This window comes from Thunnus maccoyii, chromosome 19 (genome assembly GCF_910596095.1).
Source record: "Thunnus maccoyii chromosome 19, fThuMac1.1, whole genome shotgun sequence".
NCBI lineage: Eukaryota > Metazoa > Chordata > Actinopteri > Scombriformes > Scombridae > Thunnus > Thunnus maccoyii.
Genome location: NC_056551.1, coordinates 5,966,049 through 5,988,508, shown reverse-complemented (window position 1 = coordinate 5,988,508; position 22,460 = coordinate 5,966,049). Strand labels below are relative to the sequence as shown.

General features: G+C 39.9%; 1 protein-coding gene across 7 annotated transcripts in view; it reads right to left on the bottom strand.

Moving 5' to 3' along the window:
- cacna1bb (calcium channel, voltage-dependent, N type, alpha 1B subunit, b) overlaps positions 1-22,460 on the bottom strand; it is a 172,101-nt gene that overhangs the window by 96,218 nt on the left and 53,423 nt on the right. For 6 of the 7 annotated variants that reach the window (XM_042394880.1, XM_042394882.1, XM_042394881.1 and 3 more), the window contains 3 exons: positions 11,388-11,479; positions 10,390-10,542; positions 5,628-5,815 (listed from right to left, as the gene is read on the bottom strand). In XM_042394880.1, coding sequence (XP_042250814.1) covers positions 5,628-5,815; positions 10,390-10,542; positions 11,388-11,479 — 433 coding nt within the window. Of the gene's footprint in view, positions 1-5,627; positions 5,816-10,389; positions 10,543-11,387; positions 11,480-11,669; positions 11,792-22,460 lie in introns of those variants that run through there. The other variant, XM_042394886.1, reaches the window with a different exon arrangement.

Here is a 22,460-nt window from a genome sequence, read left to right as displayed (position 1 = left end):
GATTTTTATCATGTAGCAGGTTGAGCTTGTTCTCGTTCTCGGGCCCACAAAGGCACTTTGTCCAGAAAAAAAAGGTAACCTTTTAGTTTGGGAAAAGTTATAGGGAAAGAAACTTCGGGTTTGGCTAAGTTTGGGGAACGATTATGATTACAGTTCAAAGATATACTTGTTGTACGTTGATAGAAGACAGGATGCCAACAGCAGTCTCCATGTCAAGGCCAGACACTACAGTACACTGAGTTTGCATTATGCATATAAAAATTGCTGTTTAAGTGTTAAATCTTTATGCTTAAAAAATGAAATTGCTGTCCTGAAGTGTCTTCTATGTCTTCAAACTGGACTTCCTGATTTGTTTATCCTCTCCCTGGTACCTGTAGCAACACGCTCACAGCCTTATTGTCACCACTCCCTCGAGCTGAAGAATAACGAGGCAGACAGTAACGCTTCATTCCACTACATCAGCTGCTGGGAGACCACAGGATCCTGGGACGTGGCCTCGCCGTAGGGTTGAAGTTATGAGGGAAGTGTGAGGGAGAGGAGGGGTGGGGGGGGGGATGGATGGCAGAGAGAAAGCAATGAGGAGAGAAGAAGAGGGAGCAAGATGGTAATGACAGAGAGGATGGAGACTCTGCATTTTCTTTTGCACCATTAGAGAGGAAGGGGTCTGAGCGATCCACCTCGGGGCAGAGGTAGCACAGTCATCAATCTGCGAGGTTAACGCCGGGTTATGGTAAAGTATATAATCCACAGAATAGAGCCCCCGCCTGGATGCTATTCTGGATTCATGATGTTATAAACCATACCCTTCCCCCTTGCTTCTGTACCAAGAGTGCATCTACATTTGTAGATGTGGGATATTAATGCATACACGACATGCATGCGCGCTCCACTGCACTCACACAAATACACCTATGGTTCTTTTCCACTACATAATGTTGTCATGGTTTCTCCTTTTATTTCCTTTGTTTGACACGTGCTTTGGGGAAAACTTTGTGGAGCTACAGTGTATTTCAGTGCTGGTGAGTAACAGGTACTTTTAGGAGGTGCTTCCAGTGCTGTCGACCAAGATGAGTCGAGGAAATGTATCATCACATACATTTAGAACAGTGGTTACAATCATGACTGGGTTTTTATTGGAGATGTCCAGTTAAAGCATGTTAATGTGCACCTGCCAGCCAGTCACAAACAAGTATTTTCCATGGCCATGGCATAAATTCTTGTAATAGATAACTGACACTTGTTACGCACACAAGCCTATCAGCAGATGTTCCACTGGCACGGTAAGTGAGTTAGTTTCAACAGACAGATGGATGTATAGGTGTGAGCCAGGTGTCAGCTAGGTGTTAAACTTTAGAGTATCTTTTGAGAACTGTGAAAATGCGCTAACATGAGCTCATCTGTTTCTGCCTGTAGTGTAGTAAAACCTCAAGAGTAGAAATCAGACCAATCAAAACAGTCCCAAACTGAGCCTTGTCTGCCTCAACGGGGTTTGTGAATGGACTCTAAGGCTGTGAGAAATCTCTCCCGCAGCCAAACACCCCATCATACATGCAATAAGTCTTGTCATGAAGTGGAAAAGACGGGAAAAAAGAAGAGAGGGGAAAGAGAATGAAACCAGGGAGGACTAGATGTTGAAAGTCAGCAGCATGAAGAGAAGGAACGGGTTGGATAGGTGGGCAGGAAGAAATACAGTAATGAAAGCCTCACAGAAAGGCTGAAGTAAAAATAACTGGAGGATAAAAAAACAATGACTTTGAGCAGAAGGAGAAGAAAAACACAGAAATACAAAGAAAAAGTAGCGACTGAGAGAAAAGGCATTCTCAGATCACAGCAGTGTGGGTCTGCAGCGCTGAGGATAATGAGCCAGAAAAAGCTACAGGAGATGTCTGGAGTGAAACGAAGAGGAAGAGCAAGAAGAAGAAGAAGGAAAGATGGCTCTGTAAGTGGCTCACAGTGTAGTGCCAGTTAGCCTCTCTCTTGGGGAAGGAGAAGAGAAAAGAAAGAAGGAAGGAAAGGATAAAGGAGAGGTGTTTAGGGAATAAAATGGGGAGATAAATGTTGAGGACAGGGGAGTAAAGTGGAAAAATGAAAGTAGGAAGGAATTGTACTGTAGTATCAAGTAACACAACAAGTAAATCATTCACCTGGTTAAATTTAATGGATCAATAATAATTGATCATATTTCACATTGGGTGTATAACGACTCACCATAACAGCATTAACTTCAACAGCTAACTTCATAAAAGAAAGATTTTGTACAAAGTGTGACTCTCAAACTGACTCTAATCAAAAGCGGTATTTAAAGCCAGAAATAGAATTTTTGAGGCATTTTTCAGAAGCACTGATTGTTATTAATGGCCACACATGCATTCAAGGCATCCAGTGGAGTATATTTGTTTCAAACTAGCTCAGATTTTGGAGCATCAACAGAGAATTAGCTTCATTGATGGTTTCACACAACAAAATTACACTGTAACCTGTCATAACAATGAAAAAAATATCACCTCACTAGTCCTGGGAAGCCCGTGGAAATTTATCCCAAAAGCACTTTCTAATGACCTGCTGTTAAGACATGTTCACAAATCTATGATGTTTGGAGGTTCCCATCTTGCTACTGATGGCTAAAACTGGTGTCAGAAGCTACAGTGTTATTTGGTTGTGATTAGGTATGTCAGTTTTGGTTTATTTTGCTTTTGACGGACCGACAACCATTAACTGATAACTAACCAGTGAATTTTTAAGAGAAGTTGTGATGTAGCTTTAGTTGGTGAGAGCTGTCCAGCAGTTGGTGGTCAGAGCTAATGTTAGCTTGACTTTTAGCTCATCCTTCTTCTCCTCAAAGTGTTTTTCAATGCGTTTAGTCATAGTAGCTCTTGATGGCATAACATACTCAGGCTCGAGGTATGAATATAAAATAATAATACGAATATAAGGCGACCCTGATGATGAGTCGACCCCCCTTTTCAAAGACCTGTTTTTTGGAAAAATATTGTTACTTTTTGGTTATAACTTATATCATAATATAGTTACATAATCACACATTCTGCTGTCAGGCTCTTGGAAGCGGTAAAAAATATTTTCTCTGGCAGTTAGCATTAATAAGACTGCCTGTTTGTCTTTTTGAGCTCCTTATCATCTGTGACAGTGGTATTTGGCAGCTTGACATATTCTGTTTTTGCAGTAAAGACGTTAGAAGACGCTTTGGACTCGTTTTCAATCATTATAAATTTATTTCCTCCTTGGCAGAAAAACACCTTCAGAGCTTTCAGAAACTCCTGCAGGTTAAACTGGATTAACCAAACATTTTTAGTGCTGATTGACTCACACACTCACTATAAACAGAATTTAAGACACTCGCTACCCTTGCAACATTAAGGCTACAAACAACCCATAATGCAACACTCCGTGTAGAAGTCGGTTTTACATTGGTACTTTCTCCATTCAAAAAGAACATCTGACGTTGTGAACCTGTAACTGTCTAGCCATTAGCAGAGTGTGTATGCAAATTAATCTATAGACCAACATGCGTAACCGCTCTAAAATATTCTTGGCGGTTAACCCATTAACGGTTAACTGTTGACGTCCCTAGTAGTGATGTTTTTCTAGAAAGTAAGACATGCTATTTTGAGGTCATATACTCAGAGGTATTTTTGAATCAAATTAAACAACATTATTCTCCTCTCTTCTCCTTTTTCTTAAACCATATATATGTGTCCCTGCACCACAAGCAACCTTTCAAAATGACTTGAAAGCATTTTGAGGTGGACATTTGTGTTGTATTTCCTCATTTGGCAGGTACTGCTAGTCCAATATTATGCCTTAAACAACTGATGAAGCTCTGAGTCAGACTCTCATTGTGGGACTGGCTCAGAGACCTCCCATTTTTTAGTTCTGCTTGGCTGGAGCTCCCTCATCCTTTAGAGAGTCTTGTTTTTCTTTTTGTTTCCAGGATTGTGTGTTTTTAAAAGGCGCTATCATGCTTTTGGCTGCCCTGAAAAACCAAAGATGTACTGGCATTTTTTTTTTTTTTGCTGGCATTTAGATAACAAAACTGTTTGGGTTGGTAACAGAGACAAAAGGTACTAAAAACTTGTATGACTAGAGGGAATGTCCTGGTGACCCAGTTGTCTTAGACACAAACCACATGGCCACAGCATCTCTGCTCTGAGTGCACTCGCAGATTGTTAATGTCATTTAGTCCCCCTCTCTCTCTTTGTGCATTTTTGACCCGTGTTTTTGTGGTATGTACATTGTAGAAACATTTTCAACTTGCTTTTTTTTACTATCACAATTTGGGCTGCTCAGAACCCCGGTCTGTTTGCCTCCACTTGCATCTTTGCATTGACTGTATATGCAATCATGTAGCCTCACTTCAAGTCATGTCCGAACACACCTTTAGGCAGTAATTAATGTTTCAAAAACAGCTTAACGAGCATGTTGGAAGCAGTGATATGCGGTGCATTCATACTCTGCATACATGAACACTAACATTGCACAGGTACAATGTGTCCACTGTGCCACTGCTGTGACCTCACCAGCCATGCAGAACCAAAACTGACACACTGACACCCTGAAGTGTTTACCTGTTCACCATCTGTGCTTCAGTACGCTGGCTTACACACACAGATGGGTAAGATATCAAAGATGAGATAGTGTCATGTTTAAGTTCATGAATCAATATGAAAAATCTGAGGGTAAAAACAATGAATATTGCTCTTAACTCCATTAACAACTACCTTTAACGTGCCTTTCAGCCACAAACCAATCCTCTAAATGCTCCAGGGGAGCTGCTCACTGGTCACAGTTTTGTGGTTGGCAGCTTCCAGGTCCAGGTGTGTGTCTCTACATGAATGTTAAGCATATGCGTGGTGTAAAAAGAATGTGTATGCTCAACAAAACCCTTTTTTAAAATGAATTATTCATGTATAAACCATCCCTAGTGGTTCCCAAGGGCTGAAATGTTCTTTACACCCCGAAATATTAAAGTGAGAGATGGCAAAAATGACATGATTCTGCAAGTCTAACCCTAATGTCAGCGGTAGGGCTAACATTGTAAAGGTTGTCCTGAGGGTGGTGCTAGAGAAAAGGCCATTGGGTCATTAAAATCAACATGGTTTATCCCCATGAGAGGATGAATACAGTATGCTCAACACATTTCCTGGTACATTAAATAAAAAGATAACTTGGCATTTAGATCAGAGGAGGGCACAGAGCTCATGAGGTGTCCAACAGAGCAAAGGTTCATCCTCTGAGGAACATGAAGGTTCTCAGATAAGTTCATGGTGCCATTAGATTTAGATTTTTTTGTATGTATAAGATTTTGGCCTGAGAACAGCAGAGGAGGAAATGCAAGGAGGCGTCCAAAAACATTAAGGTTCATCCTCTGAGGACCATGAATATCCATACCAGATTTCATAGCAAGCTGGCACTAACTTAACTAACACGACATCTTTAAGCCCTGCCACTGGAGAGCAATAAATAGCTGAGCAAAGATGATAACCTAAAATGTGATAGCTAGAGATGTTGATGAAGGATGTGTGTTACAAGGTAGTGATGAAAAACAGACAGACAGCAGGAAATCAAGCTTATATGACGAAGTCCAAAGTTTTTGGTGTGTATAGACTCACGCTGTAGAGGATGTCCACCCAGCCCTCCATGGTGATGCACTGGAACACAGTAAGCACTGCAAATAGGATGTTGTCGAAGTTTGTGATACCGAAGTTGGGCCCAGTCCAGTACCCTTTGCACTCGGTACCGTTAGGACACGTCCTGGCGGGGGGCTCAAGACCACAAGGCCAGTCTGCTGCTCTCTCACCTGATCAAAAGAGAAATAAAGGAAGTGAGGGGATGAGTTTTTATATGCATATTTATGTTTTCTGGTGAACTTGTAAATTTGGTGATTTTTACTTAAACTGCTCTTAAACAATTTTATACATAAATAGATAGATCTCAGCTTGTCTGCACCTATGGTAGTTCTACAATACGATAGTACTTAAGCCACTGAAATGATCCGAATGCCCTCTAGTGGTCACACTTTTACTGTTTATGTGGGTCAGAACTGTAGCAGAGAAAGCAGAGCAGCCAAAATGTCCTTTTCTCTTTATAACTTCCTTCAGCTGCCTCACGCTGCTCCAATGTTTCCCATGACCTCCTCACAATCAGTCATCAGTCATGCCTGCAACACTTGAAAAGGGAAACTCACAGAGGCGTCCCTCCCTGCTGCCCCGCCCAACTCAACTGATTCCTCTCAATGAAGACCACTGACCTATAATCTTATCTTGGAGAGTGAGGCTGCAGCCTCATTCTGTCTGTCAGTATACAAAGCTTGTGACCACAGGTGAAGGTCAGTGCTAAGATCCACTGGTGAATTCAGAGCTTTGCTCTGGTGGTTGGCTCACTTTTCAGTGGTACACTTCAACAGAGCACCACTGTTCTAACAGCTGAGGCACCTAACCAGCAGCCACTATCACCGATCTGTCTTCTACACGCATATTACCTAAGTTCTTTCACCTAAGAAAATCCAAAATGTACCTATTTTCCAATATATTTTTACATGTGGCCAGGTTCTGATTTTATTTCCATTATTATTTGTACACTTTGGGGAAAGGTTTTTGAAATAGAATTTCTGTCATGCTCAGGAGGAGATCCTAACTAAATGTTCTACTTCAAGATGGTGCTACCAGTACTGACAATCATGATTGATAAAACAACTGTGCCTTTACATCACAACAAGTACTTCTACAACAAGCACAGATCAATAACCACTATTTTACTATCACACCCACAACATAAAAAACTCTGAAATGTGCATGTTGGACAAACAAAGATATCCAAGCCCTGATAAACAGCTGGAATCAGAGACAAAAGTTTGCAGTGACTGAAAAACACCATCCTGCAAAACTGTGCAGTGAAACCATTAGGAAAATGAATCAAGATTACAGACAAATTGAAGGTCACAACCTCATAACAGCAAAAAAAAATATTCAAGTGATTCGATGTACTTGACAGTGTCAGGGTCACAGTTAAGTTCCTATGATGAAAAACCTGCAAGTAAGAAGGTCAGCCTTAAACTTGAACGTGTTGATATTCATGCTGTTGTCCAGCTGGCCCAATCAAACTGAGATCTCAGTTGTGCTCACAGTTTATCTTGTGACACGTACTGGTGCACGCTCTGCACCACTGCTGCAGCTGCCAACACACCATACCCACACTAGTTCCAAGTGCCTGAGTCAGACCTTGATGCTTATTGGTCTTCATGTGTATAGCTCGTTGTGTTGAATCCAATCCTAATATCACACAGCATTGAAGAGGATTCAGGTAATGATGTAAATAAAGACATATTCACATTAAAACTGATACTTTTTTATGTCCAGAAAACACTGTTGAAAACACACTTGTGTCTCCATTATTTCTGTAAAGATCTCCTAAACAGAAGGAATGTTTTAAATTACTTCTTTTTCACACTGTTTCAGTCAGCAAACAACAAATTTGTGCATCACAGCACAATCTGTCCCACATCTGGTCAGCAGTGGGACAGACACAGGCCAGTTACTTTGCTGAGTGTCAGCTGAAAACCTCGGCTCTGTCTCTTCCTGCTTTCCATCATCACATATACTGTGTTTCATAACAGGCCGTTCATGATTACATTGTTGTCATGTACATATATATTTTAGTTGTCAGACAAGTATTTATCAGGATGCAGCATTGAGATATTAATCAAACCACTATTTTGTGATTACAAAGTCTTTGTGTGATCAGTTATATTGACACTGACAGACAGAAGATGATGTTTTCAGGTTCAGTCGTCTGAGTGTGGACTTTCTCTAAGTAAACAAGAAGTTTTTTTTCCCATCTATGTGCTTGAGTTTTCAGAGATTATGAAGTGACTCTGAGATGACAGTACCAGGGTACACGGATGATGAGAGTTTGCTTAAAGGATGTGCTGGCGCACATGTCAGCAGATGGGGATCAGAATAAAGAATAAATGTGCTGAGTATAACAGATGCCTTGTGCACCCATCGTTTCATGAGGGATAGTGCCTCAATCCAAGCTGGGCCAAGTTTTAACAATGATTTGCAGAGCCAGATTGCACAGCCAACATCCCTCTGGTGTCACTCCAGTAAAATGTGTCCTTTACTTCCTCCTGACAGGTGCTGTGTCATCTGCACTCAGTGACCACAGATGATGTGGAAATATCTCAGGTCTTTATTTTCTTCCACTGGGTGAAGTTCCTTATTGAAATTAGAATATTTAGGAAATAATTAGGGCTCTTCATTTAAAGCTATATATTATTCAAATATATAGCTTTATTCAAAGCTATATATTTTACATGTATTTTTATGATGAAGATCAAAAAAAACAGAAATGAAAGATGAACCTAAAGATGTTGCTATCTTGCAGAAAGTTTGGATTATTTATTTATTTCATAGTGCTGAGGGCTTTTCAGTGTCACGCTGTCCAATTCCATGTGCATGTGAACAAATTCATAGGAGCAGTCATGAATATTTTAGTGGAGCGCCATGAATACCAGTACAGCATTTCAATGCAATGAGCAGTGCAAGTGGAGATGGGATGTTGAAAGTAGCTGTCATTTCAAAACTCATCAGTTAATATAAATCTACAGAAGTCTAAAGAAGATCTTAAACAGCTTTGTTCTTTGTGGAGTTAGTTTATAATCTAATGTCAAAAGGGAGATTATCCAAGTCAATCCTTCTGTGTGTTTGTCCTACAAAAAACTGCATAAATGACTCATGGCAATGTGTTTATTACTTATCCAAAGGCAAAGTCTAAGCAGAAATAATTAAAGAGAAGAAGAAGCCAGGAGAAAGAAGTCAAGGAAGAGTTGGAAATATGCAAACAGACTCACACATATGATACACAGCGGCTTTACCCCGCATTACCTGGTTATCTCTTATTTATTCATATGCCAGACTAACACACACACACACACACACACAGGGAGAGATAGAGAGAGAGAGAGAAATGCAACACAGCTGCTCTCACATAGAAAGTTGTTACTGGTGCTGCTCAGCTTAATCAAACCCTGCTGCGTCTCTGTGACTAAAATAACTCAATAACACACGTACTGTACATTAGCAGGCTGTCACAACTGCTCACACCACTACCAGCACCCTGACCGGGTTGAACATGCACACACACACAAACACACCGATAGACAAATATCCATATTTTACAGCTGGCCCAGCCAATAACCCTCAAGTCACGCCTTGACACTCTATCTGACACCAGCAGCAGGGAAATAAAGCCTTCTCATAATTTTTTAATTTTGTGCATTACACATTGGGTAATTTCAGCCAAGCAGTCTGACTGTTTTCTACAATTAGTATAATGCTGTAGTTTAATAATAACACTGCAATAATAAGCTGGCTGTGATTTATCTGAAATTGCTTCCTTGCTAACTCATACACAGTGGAGGAGACTTATCTCTCTTGTTTTCTCCCTCTCTTTTTATTTTCACACATTAAAGGACCATACCGGTAATTTTGTTGGCTCATACTCATCTACATCATACTTTACATGACAGTTAAGCATTTTACATTTACAAATTGTGTTGATGTATTTCAGAGTTCTGCCACCTTACAGGCAGCCATTGCTTTCAATTCATTTGTATGAAAATTGAACCCTTTATTCATTTGTTCCTATAATTAGTACCAAATTACATAGAAATGTTCTAGGAAATAAATAAGAAGTGTCAGGATCAGTGAAATAAAGTGTTACATAATATTTTCAGTACAATGTAAGGAGGTGCAGACTTTTTAAATAAACCAACCAACAATAATACAGAACAAAACAGGATGTTCAAGTTTTAAGAGTCGTCGTTCAAGAGATTATTTTTGAACATGAATGGGACACAATAGCTGCTTGAAAGGTAAAATCTATTTAAAAAGTCTGATGAATTGGAAAATGGTCTTGGCACACACCTCTGATGTGGGAGAAAATGGAACCAGTGAATTGTAACCTCATTAACACCATCTGAGGTAGCGTTCGATCAGGAGGCCGAGTGCATATTGTAAGCATCCCTATTGAGTTACAGCAGAAGCTATCAATCAGAATGTGAAGACTGAAATTACCATGCATCAAAATCAAGATGTGAAAAATGGCTGTCAAAAATTCTGCTGTGCACTTGTTTGTTTCGTTGATATAGGCACACTGCCTGCCAGCGCTGCCAATGTGCAGCTACTTGTGAGACACACACAACTTATGAATAATTTATGTACGCCTGCATAAATATGTAATGAAAAATCCATTCTCATCTGTAAGAAATACAGGAACACAAATATAAAAAAAAAAAGTTTTTCCTGACATGAACTCAGTTGATAATCGGTGTTACCGTACGAACGCTCGCTACAGCCGGGCTGTTGCTCTCACCAGTGTTGATCTTGAAGCAGGTGGTGTGGAATTTGCCCATGTAAAACTCCACCCCGATGATGGCAAACATGACAATGGCGAAGAAAAGCAGCAGGCCGATCTGAAGCAGAGGAACCATGGCTTTCATTATGGACTTCAACACCACCTGGAGGCCTGAGGGACAGAAAAAGGATGGAGGAGAGGAGAGGGAAAGAGAGTGTTAGCGGGTTTGGCTCAGCTTAACCTTAGCTTCAGATACAGCCTGGGTCTTATTTTTGTAGCTTTGATATCGTTTCTATCATATCCTCATCAACAATGATACAACAAAAGTCAAAGGTTTGTTTACAATCTGTCTGACTGTCTAATTGTCTGACTGCTTGTGTTTTTTGCCTCATCTGACTTGTTTTTAGTGATGTCATTCCCCGATCAATGAACTTGGTGAATACAATGTTACTTTTACTGACTGGAATGATCGCCAAAACTGCAAAAATTACACCAAAGTCATAATAAAAACAAATTATTCTTAACAATTCTAATTCAAGCAAGTAGTTGACAATTCAGTAAATCCGTAGAGCATGTTCCTAATTTCAGTGTTTTACTGAAAACGTTCAAATTAAAAACACAAAACTTAGTAAAGATGATTAAAGACTAGTTTGCTCTAAAGGCTGAATTGCTTCATCTAATTAAGAAACAAGCAAATATGCAATTTTCTTGCAACTTCTTGTAAATACTAACCAGTCAAAAGCGAGAGCTGTTTGCTGGTAATGACACACACGTTTAAATAGGTTTATTTGTGAGGGACTTTTCAAAACAATTTTACAAATTAATTTAAAATTGAATTAAATGATAAAAAATATAAATTATTCACAAATATTTCACTTTTGTATGAAACTAAGGAGAATTAAGTCATTTCCTTTTTAACTCAGACAACCTTCCTGGACTTTATACAAGGCACTTTGTATACAGCACAGTCTCTGCTTTCATACATCATATCATGAGGCGTTGACAGAGTGACTTACTGGGGATTCCTGACACGAGTTTGAGGGGTCTCAGCACTCTCACCGCCCGCAGTGTTCGCAGGTCAAAGTCTGAACCCACCGTGGCCAGGATTCTGTATGTAGACACAGACACAAACATGCAATAAGCATGGGTAAAAATCAGAGCTGTAAAAGGTAAGTCCAATCTCAGGTAAACAAAAAATGCTGTATGCCTTTGTAATAGAGACACAGTAGAAAGATGACCGGCGTTGAGGAGAGAGAGACAGAGAATGACATGCAACAGATGTCAGCACCCCAACTTACAGGCCACCAGGGTTTCCCTACATTAAGCATCTTTTCAAAGTGAATCAGTATTTAACTGTAGTACTAAAATTGATTTCAGAGCCCAAAGTGACGTCTTCACATTAGGGATGCACGATATTATTGGCACGTCATCGGTATCGATAAAAGCTCTAAAATGAAATATCGACATCGGCGAATTCTGCCGATTATGAGAGGCCGATATGTCGCCTTCTCCTCCGCCACCTGACTGTGCTTCCCTCGATGTACTGTGTCACCCTGATGGTCCTGGTGCTTCCTCCGCAGGCTCCACTTTACTCAGCTGCCCGTCAGACCAGCTTGGATTCAGTTGGATCCAAACAGAGCCGGGGATAACTTTAGCTGGGAGGCTAGCAGAGGCTAGCTCCGGTCATGCTGCGGCTAACGCTCCACTAGCCTCTCAGCTAACATTAGCCTCGGCTCTCCATGTGGATCCAACCAGAGCAAAGAGCCCCGGTTTGTTATTCAGGTTAAAGTGGAAAGAAGCAACGGGTCTGACGGGCAGCTGAGTTAAGTGGAGCCTGCAGAGGAAGCACCAGGACCATCGGGGTGAAATAGTCCGTCAAGGTGCTGCTACGTTCGGCTGTACAGATAGGAAACACTTCGGCTGACAGGATGTATCACTCTGGAAAAAACAACTTCTTTTTGGTTTATAACGGCGGTTGGCAAACAGCATATTAGGTGTGTTGCCGCCACCTTCTGCTCCGTAGTGTGGCCCAGAGATTAAATCCTACACATTAATCCTGTCTGTTTTATGAACTCAAAGAAAACTCTACTGCTCCACCCACTTGGCAGGTTCATTAAAGTTTTAATACTGAGCTCCTGAACTCCAGTCTTCCTAAGTTCTTCCTTCATATATTGTCTTTCTTGATCATACTTAGTACAATCTATGCCTGCATGCATAACAGTCTCCTCAGCCAGCTGGAAAAAAATATGTGCATATATCGCTATTGGCATCGGCAATCGGCCACAATGAGTTGGAAATATTGACATATTGGATATCGGCAAAAAATCCAATATCGTGCATCCCTACTTCACATTGCTTGTTTTGTTAAACCAACAGTCCAAAAGCCAAAGATAACCAATTTGAAATTGAATTTTTGCTTGATAAATGACTGAATCAATGAATCGTTTATCAAAACTGATTAATGCTGAATGACCAAACGAGTAAATTTCAGTACTAGAAGGGCTGTAAATAATGCTTATTTTCATTACTGCTTGATATCGTGATTAGCCTTTCAATGTATTGAAACTTAAAACTGCTTGTTTTTTTTTCTGGACAACAGTCCAAAACCCAAAGATATTTAATTAACAGTTGACAAAATCATTGTTAATTCTTTTTTTTAATGTTCAACTAATTGATTAATAAACCAATCGCTGCAGCGACAACTGGAACAATAACAAGATTGCAAATCTGAGTACTTTTCCAAGGAAGCTGGAAAACATCAGTGCCGTGGGGTTGTTAATTGATTCATTGATTGGTCAAAATGAGGACTGCAACAATTATTGTCATGAGCGTTTAATCTGTTGATCATATAAATGTATCGTTTAGTCTCTAGAATGACAGAAAGTAGAGAAACATGCCAATCACAATGTTCCAGAGCCCAATAGCTTGATATTTTTTGTCCAAAACCCAAATACATTCAATTTACAATGATATAAAACAGATAAAAGCAGTTCAGGACAAGTAAAACATCTTTTTGCTTTCTTCCACACACACACACACACACACACACACACACACACACACACACACACACACACACACACACACACACACACACACACACACACACACACACACACACACAACACACACAGCCTGTAGTTTGGTCACATATGTGTCTGATTACATCATGTGCTGTTTATATCTGCTTTTACCTACAAGTGGAGGAGCAACATACTGTGTGTGTGTGTGTGTGTGCACTGACCATTGAGCCACAGCTGGCAGCCCTCATTACAGGCTGTACACAGAGGGGGAGACTTAAGTGCTCCACTAAAACACACAGAAAAAAACACACGCTCCAGGCTAAAGAGAGAGAGACAGAGACAGAGAGAGAGAGAGAGAGAGATGATATGCAGGAGAGAGGTTGACAAGAAAGAGAGGGAGATGAATATGAAAATGACAATTACCGCAAAGAAATAGAAGGTAAGTGAAAGTAGAAAGGAAGAGAGAACGTAGACCAGGAATAATACTACTAATAATACAACATTCCTACACATTCCCTACATTCCCAGATCTTGTTTCATAGCTGTTGATACACATAGCCATTTTGTTTTCACATCACATTTGATTCAGTTAAAAGAAAAATCTGAGATACAGGCAGTGTTCAGAGGTGTGAAACCATATCTACCATAGATGAAGCTGAGGTCATGTCCTCATCTACTGTAGTTTACATTCTATAAGTGCACATGTATTACACATGATTTTTTTTTTTAGACTAAAACAACAAATATAAACCTATATAAGAATATAATTATAGTATTAAGTATTTCTCTCAAAAGATACAGAAAATATAACTGAACAGTTGAAATAATTAATGAAATTTTGGTAATTAATAAAACATTTCTTCAGGAAGTGGAGGGATTTGGATTCATGACCTCAGTTTTTCTCGGCTCCTGGCTACAGCACTGCCTGAAGTAGGGTGGAGGGAAACATGTGTTAAGAGAATTAGACTCAATACTACTGTTAAGCCATGAAAGTAAAAACCAATTTGGAGCTTGTGTAGAAGCCGTGACGGCCCCAGAGCCTGTTGCCTCTGTTGCCTTTGGTCCTGTGGTTTATGTCTGTATGTTGCAGGTCCTTGGATGGGTGGAGCCAACAACAACAGTGTCCCAAAATGTATTTAAGCCCGCCTGCCCTGATTCCAGTCCCTCTCTGATCCCTTCCCCACTAACCAAGCTGTGGTTGATTTTTGCATTTCCTCTTTGGTTTTGTTTCGCACCTCACATTTGACAACACATTAATACTATATTATTCTTATTTACTTCAATAAATTTCAGTTTATTATCGCTGAGTTTGGGCATGTGTCTCCCTCCTTTGTTGTCTGAGCCGGTCATAACAATTGGGGGCTCGTCCAGGAGCCTACAGAGTTCATTTATCTACTGGATACTAATGGTTATTTTCTGTTTAATTTGTATTTGTAGATGAGTGCTACATGTGAAGTTGTCTGTACTGTCGCAGGGTAATGGTCTGCATTTGGGTCAGGTGAGTAAATAGTAGTATTTCAGCCCTCTGATATTGTGCTCTTTATTTCTTTATTTTGATGTTACAAAAAGTGTATTTCTAGACATCTGTTGTTCTGTAAAAACTTTCTTTTAACACCCATGATGACAGTTTACAGTAAGAAAATGTACATTGTTTAAAAAATTAACCATATGATAACTTCTGATTTACCCCACCCTTATGTCTCTAACAAATTTGAAATGAAACAAATACTTTTGTCTTGTTTATTGGAACCTGCATTCATGATGCTTTTTTAAAACACATCTGACTGTAAATGATATTATTTATAACATCCCAAATGGGTATGTTTTTTTTTTTTTTAAACCTCTCAGTTAAGTGCCGTCGGGAGTCCCAAAGCAGGCAGAAAATCCTCAAGGGTACAATAGCTGTTATGTGTTGGGAAGCACACACTGGAGGACTCACTGAAAGAAATTCTTCAAATAAGTCACACACACACAAACACACATGCAGGAAAAAAGTAGAAAACAAGAAAGGTCACTTATTGTTCCCTGGTTACCAGTTGGCATGGTAACTGATAAAGCACATCTGTGCTTCATGGGAATTATCATTATGGGTGGAATCACTCTGCAGGGATGAAAGTGCCTGTTTTGTAATATGGAATATATTGTTTTATACATATTTCATGCACGGGATTTGCAGTTGATCAAATTCTCTGACAGTGATGGATTTTCAAATGTTCCTTTTTATAATTCTCTCATTACTTTTCCACATTCAAATTAGGATTTTTATTTATCATGTGTTTCTCTAATTTTCAGCTCAGTGTAGGGAACCTAGATTAAAAAGTGAGAGACCAGAGCTGAAGGATGACTTAAAGATGACATATTGATGAGGACTGCCAACCAGCATGTGGAGGAAAAGCTTCTTAGCACCACCTATCTAATACCCACACATGAGCATGCATACATGCATTCACACGCACTGTACCAAACTTATTAAACGAACATTCACACATAGTAGCTGTGTCTCAGTTCAGTTCTAGTCATATACGAATGGTAAATACAGCCTTCTTTTGGTAAACTTTATCCTTTACAGCTCTCAGTATCCCACAATCCATTACGCCTCAGTCAGTCAATTAATAGAGTGTTCAAGTGACCCGTATCGGCCATCAAGTCAGGAAATACGTTAATGGTATACCTAACAAGTTTCTGTCCTTCTCAATAGTGCTGAAACATTCAAGTGCACTATTTCTCCCAATGGACCACTCTGTGAGTGCTACAACTGCTACTAAAACCACTGATACTACTACAACTATGTGACTAGCAACTATTCAGAACTCCCTTGCAACCACAAAACACATCACAGCTACAACCAACCTGAGTAACTACTATCCTTGTCATACTGTGTCAAACCCACAGCACCATTTGAACTACCAAATAACCCTTCAGCTTCACCCCAACAAATATTAGTCCAAGTAAGTTTTTCTCAAGCAGGAGGCACACTTTAATTTTCTTTAGAATATTAAGTTTCTATAGCTGCTTCATATAATCAAAATTTGGGAATAATTAATTTATGCTACATTTTGATGGGAATTAGTCTTTGTTCATATGCCTACAATAAAAAAACATGTTGCATGTACTACTTCAATTGACATAGTTTGATTTTGAATGATTTGCAGCCCACATGTAAAGCTTATATGTCTACACTTTGCAAATTGAACAATAAAACTTTAAAAGTTGAGACAACCTGTGATTAAAAAAATGTTAGTGTTCTGGGAATGACGTTAATGGACAAATGAAAAGCAAGCCAGAAAAGTCTATTCACAGTACATAGAGCCACTGTGACCTGGAGAAACAAAATGAAAAGAGGCTATAAAGCTATGAATCATCCCTCTGTGCTGTTTTTATATCCTCCACAATCAGTAACTCACTTTGTTCTGCTAAGTGCGCACACGTATGTGTGTGTATGTGTGTGCACATTTGCCCGTGAAGGGGTGATTTGATGACTGTGTAGACAGACAGTCGGGCAGGGAGCAGGCTGGAGAAAAAGCTATGACTTTTAATATCCCTTTATCATCGCCACAATATATCCATGTGGGCGCCAGACAGTGGCACAGGAAATATGGAGGGTGATCCTATCATCTGTCACTCGCTCACACACACGCAGAGTCACATGCCACTTCCCTCTATATTGTCACACACAGGTACGACCCTGAAGACATGTTTGAGCAGGCAGATTTTTGCTCATCTTTGCAGTCGGACCATAATAGATTTACAAAGAAACATAAAAAGACGCATACATAATTTACACATGGCTCTACAAATCCACATACACACACAATCAGTTAAAAGTACCTGCTGTGGTTCATCAAATATATTTCACAATGCTGTGATTCAACATTTATTGCTGTAATATAAATAGAACTTCAACTAATTTAACCTTGAAGACACAATGGCAGAACAAGGCAGACAGATAAGAGTGATTCATGCTGCCCATCAAAGTCCGTAGGAAGAAAAACAGACTTCACTTCATTTAGCTGTCTATTATCTTTTGTTCTTCACAGGACTCATTTCACAAAAAGTCGACAAAATTCAACCGTGACTGATAATCATGTTCACTCCTTGGTAAATGGAGATCGTTTTAGAACTAAATTACATTGCCCTCCAAGCGGTGCGATGGATGAGCTTTCATAAACATGAATAGAAGTGTGAAGAGGACAATGGGTGAACAGAAATGAAGAGTTCACCAGGACAAAGGTGAAAAAAAAGGTTCAAACACAACACTGCCTGTTAAATAGAAGACTTTACACTCCTGTCAGAGACTCAAGCCCCACTAATCAATATTTTTATATTACCAATGTATCAAAAGGCTACATGTAATGTGAAAGAGGTCGCTCACAGTCACAAACAAACAGAGAATTACACCCCAGCAACTAAAAAAGCAACTGTTTACTAAGATGTTAGACATTTCCTAGGCAATGTCAAAGCTGTTTGGGGCTCCTTTTGTAGCTTTTCTGGTCCCAAAGTGGCCAAAACATGATTAACTCCGCTTTAGACATAGATGAAGAAACATAAAACAGCCGAAATGGGGGGAAAAAAATGAGGCAGAAAGATGAAGCTGAGAAAAATGAGAGAAAAACGCAGCTTTCTTGTGAGGCTGAGTGATGTAGTTTAATTACTGTGACCCTGCCCAGCTGGGCCGGGGGCTGTGATTGAGTTTTTCACACATCCCAGTAAGAGGAGACGGGGGCTCCCAGAGGACAGACAGGAGAACATGGTGCTGACAACCTGACTGAATAACTGCGTGCCTGTCTGTCTCAACACTAACAGCTGGTCACAGACTGTCTGTCTGCGTCACAGACTGTCTCTCTGCTGGCTTGTCTGCCTGACATTTAAACAGACCCAACCGGTGAACGCTTAAATTCAATTGTTAGCCTGTGGCTGCTGCATTAAGCATTTCTACCTGCCTGTCTGCCATTTCAGCTCAGAAAGGAGAATGAGGGGTGAGATTTATCTCTGAACCATGAGCAATGCCAGTGTTCTTCCTTTTTTATCTTGGATATTTTAATGCCTGTGGAAGAACTCACTTACCATTCCCTCACTACTACTACCATGAGTACTTATGTTAAATGATAAATGGACTACATTTATATAGCGCCTCTCTAGTCTTCCGACCACCCATTCACACATACATTTGTATGCTGAAGGCAGAGGCTGCCATACAAGGTGTCAACCTGCTCATCAGGATCTAATCTAATGCACATTCACACACATATTCACACATTGCTGGCACAGCCATCGGGAGCAATTTGGGGTTCAGTATCTTGCCCAAGGACACTTCAACATGCAGACTGGAGAAGCTGCGGATCGAACCGCTGATCTTCCGGTTAGTGGACAATCCGCCCTGCCTCCTGAGTCATAGCTGCCCCTTATGCAGGTGTCTCATCAATGGATGGCTTTTAAAGCTTTCATTACTTCACATTTCACAATACAGAACACACTGCAGACACTACTCATTGTTGGATAAAAACTGTAATGGTAAGACACAGCAGTCAATATAAAATAAACAAGAAATAATACTGTGTATATCAGGACACACCAGTGAAGTTTAAGAAACACTGGTCTAGGCAATAAGGTACAGTAAGGGCCACATGAGGACAACTCTCTTCAAACAGTATACTGTACTGTTCTGGAAACTGTTATATAAAAAGTCTATTCAAGCCCTGGCAGCATACAAAATATGTCTACTGAATAATTTGTCTGTCTGCCTTCTCTCATAATCTGATCAGTTTGTCATGAAATTTGCTGAACAGATTCATGCTCCCAAACAGAAAAATCTTTTTAATTTTAATAACACTATGACCTTTCCTCTGGTTTTACTATCAGTTTTTCAAATCTCATTTATTTTATATCTTATTTTTCTTACGTATTTATTTTATCTTATTATTTCTCCACACCTGTCTATCTGTCTGTCTGTGAGTGTGTTCCTTTCTCAGAACTTGGGTGTCAGACCTAAAATTGCATCCTATGAAAATAAAAATTATCAAATCAAAATTATTATTATTATCACATGCAAGAGTGCATGGATGTGTACACACACACACACACATAAAGATGAAAATGGACCTCATCATTAGACACAGACCATTTCTTGCCAATTAGACCACATCCTGTTTGTGAACAAAAATGGAGTGTGTGTGTTTGTGTTCTCGTGTTGACAGTTTCACTTTCTGTGTTCTCTTTTTTAACTTTTATTATTTTGTTAGGGTTGCCAGCCAGGTCTCTCTCCTGGCATTTAAGATTGATCAGTCAGGTTTTGTTTCATTTGTAGTTTTTTTTTTATTTTTATGTTTAAATCAAGCTTTCCAAAAGGATGCACACCAATCAAAATGTACACCCCACACATCGAATGACTGTACTCACAAACCCAACAAGAACAACACAAACACAAAATCTTAGTGTAAAACAAAAGTGAGTGTATGTGTGAATGGTGGTGGCCGTATCGCCATGACGTTATATGATGTGAGTGGACAGTGGCGACAGAGTCAGGAGAGCAAGCATTTCCCACAATGCACATGTAGACAGAAGGGGGTACTCATGAACTCATCGTAGCTGCCAGAGCCACTCGCCGTCAAACATGGCTGCTGCCGTAGTGCTGTGGTTCTAAATTAACACTGCTTGCATGCGCATACATGTGCACACACACAAACACACACATGCAGGCTTCCTCCTTATTAGACTCATACATAAACATGTCAAAGGGACTAAAAAAACAAACTAGTTCACATCCTCAGGCTAGGAGGTAATGCCGTTCTGATTTTTCAAGCTATCAGCTGAAATCCTCCTATTTCCTTTACATCCAACTCAGTGGAAAAAACACACATGCAAACATTTTGAGATATTGTTTCGGTAAATGTCAGATTTCAGAGAAATTGTAGAAAGTGCAATCAGAACCACTCAAATTACAGTGAAATTAGTGTGGGGAAAGTTACTTAGAAAATATAATCAATTATTCGTAATTTCTTCCATGTTTAAAAAGTCACATCACTTTACTAATTACTTAATTAACTAATTACTACCTTATTTTCTGTCTCCACCCCCCTAGAATAACAGCCGTCCAACATAAAATAAACCATAAACCTTGCTGTGGTGCAGTGCTTTGACTAAACTTATGTGTTTTTTGCAGTGTAAAGCATTTTGCAGAGGAAACAAAGTTTACAAGAGACAATAATGTACTTTGCATCCTTGCCCAAAATTAATTCAGAGTAATGGGTATAGAGTAAACCTGCCGCTCCTCACCATCTATTTTTAAATTTTCTTTTCTATCTAGCTGGCGTAATAGTGGACACAAATTCGCCAACTAAAAACCAAGAAGATTTACACAAAGCAATACTTGGAAATTATGGGAAATCCTTTTGTCACTGAGAGAGTTAGATGAAAAGACTGCAATCAATTTAACAATAGCCAAATGTTTAGCCAAGCTTAGCACAAATACCTGAAGCAGGGGAAGCTGCTATCCTTGAGCCGTCAAAGGTGCCTTCCAACAACTGCAAAGCTGACAACTTTGACTCATTGTGTCTTATATTTGCCCCAGTCACAGCACAGCCAGCAATTTTAGATGGCTGCCACCGTATCAAGTGTAGAAATATAAAATGAGATACTGGATTTGATAAGCAGACAGTGATCCTTTGATTTATTGCTCGTAGCTAACATACGCATTTATGTTAGCTACGACCATACATAAGAGTAATGCTAATAGAAGGCATAGTTTGATCATTTAGCAAAAGCTAGCTGTTATACGGAATTAACACACAGACATAATAAAATTGATACCAGTCTTCTCATCTAGCTAACACTACTGTAGTTAAGGCAGCAAACAAGCCTAATTTCCAGGATTTGTAATGTAATGTATGTGTAAGACACTACTGATTATTGAAAAAAGTAATGACATCACTGTTGGAGTATGGAGCACCAATGTCACCTTTGTGAAGTTTTTCCATTTTGTTACAGGTATCCAGTAATCTATCTCACCAGGTAACATGGACATAAAAGTACTCTTTGTCCAAGTGACCAAATTACATGGACTTAATATGGTCCACCAGACAGATGTATCCTGAAAAACCCGATAAACATTTTTCAATGGCGGTATGGAGGTCATCTACCTCAATGGTATTTATATACCATCTCACCACTCCATACAGATTCTGGTGTGCTGCATGGCCAAAAGTATGTGGAAACTCTAGTCCAGTTTGGTGTGGAAGAACGTGACTGGCCTTCACAGAGCCCTGACCTCAAACCCATCCAATACCTTCGAGATGAACTAGAACACAGACTCTGAGATAGACCTTATCACCCAACATCAGTGGCCATCACAATAATTCTCTTGTAGCTGAATAGGACCAAATCCCTGCAAATACGTTTAAGGAAAGCCTTGTGTAGAGGCCTTATGTAGAAGAGTGGAGGCTGTTAGAGCAGCAGATTAACACCCACGGTTCTGGGAATGATATTCAAATCTGGTATAGCGCTAAACACTCTAAAGGGAAAGCCAAATCACAGAGTTTGTAGGTGTGTTCATTCCGGTATCAGACTAGTTTGTGCACTGCTCAAGTGGAGGTCTGAGATATGTTGCTAAGCCAAAGCTGGCAGTAAACAACAAAAGAGTAGGTGTTCTTCCTTGAACCTCTCTCTCTACTCCCTCTCCTCCTATTTCCTCTTTCTCCTCTGACATCTGAGTGTTATTTAACCTCAATAATGAATCCCAAGTTGATTGTCTAAACATAACACACAGGTTCCTCCTCAGGGTCATGGCCAGATTAGTTAAAACAAAATCTTAACTGAGACCCGTGGTCTATTTTTCTTTTTTCACACATACTGTAGGTGCCTGAAGTGAGTGATGACAGACACAGAAAGAGAAAATAGAGTGAAAAGGAGGGAGGGAACGACAGAAAGGCAGTCGCAGTGCAGTGCGGGGGGGGGGGGGGGGGGGGGGGGGGGGGGGGGGCTCTCTCTGGCTTAGCCATGCGTGTGCTTCTCTGGTTGGCCCATTTTTAATTTTCACCAATGCCCCGTAGAGAGTTTATGCATGCCACTGGA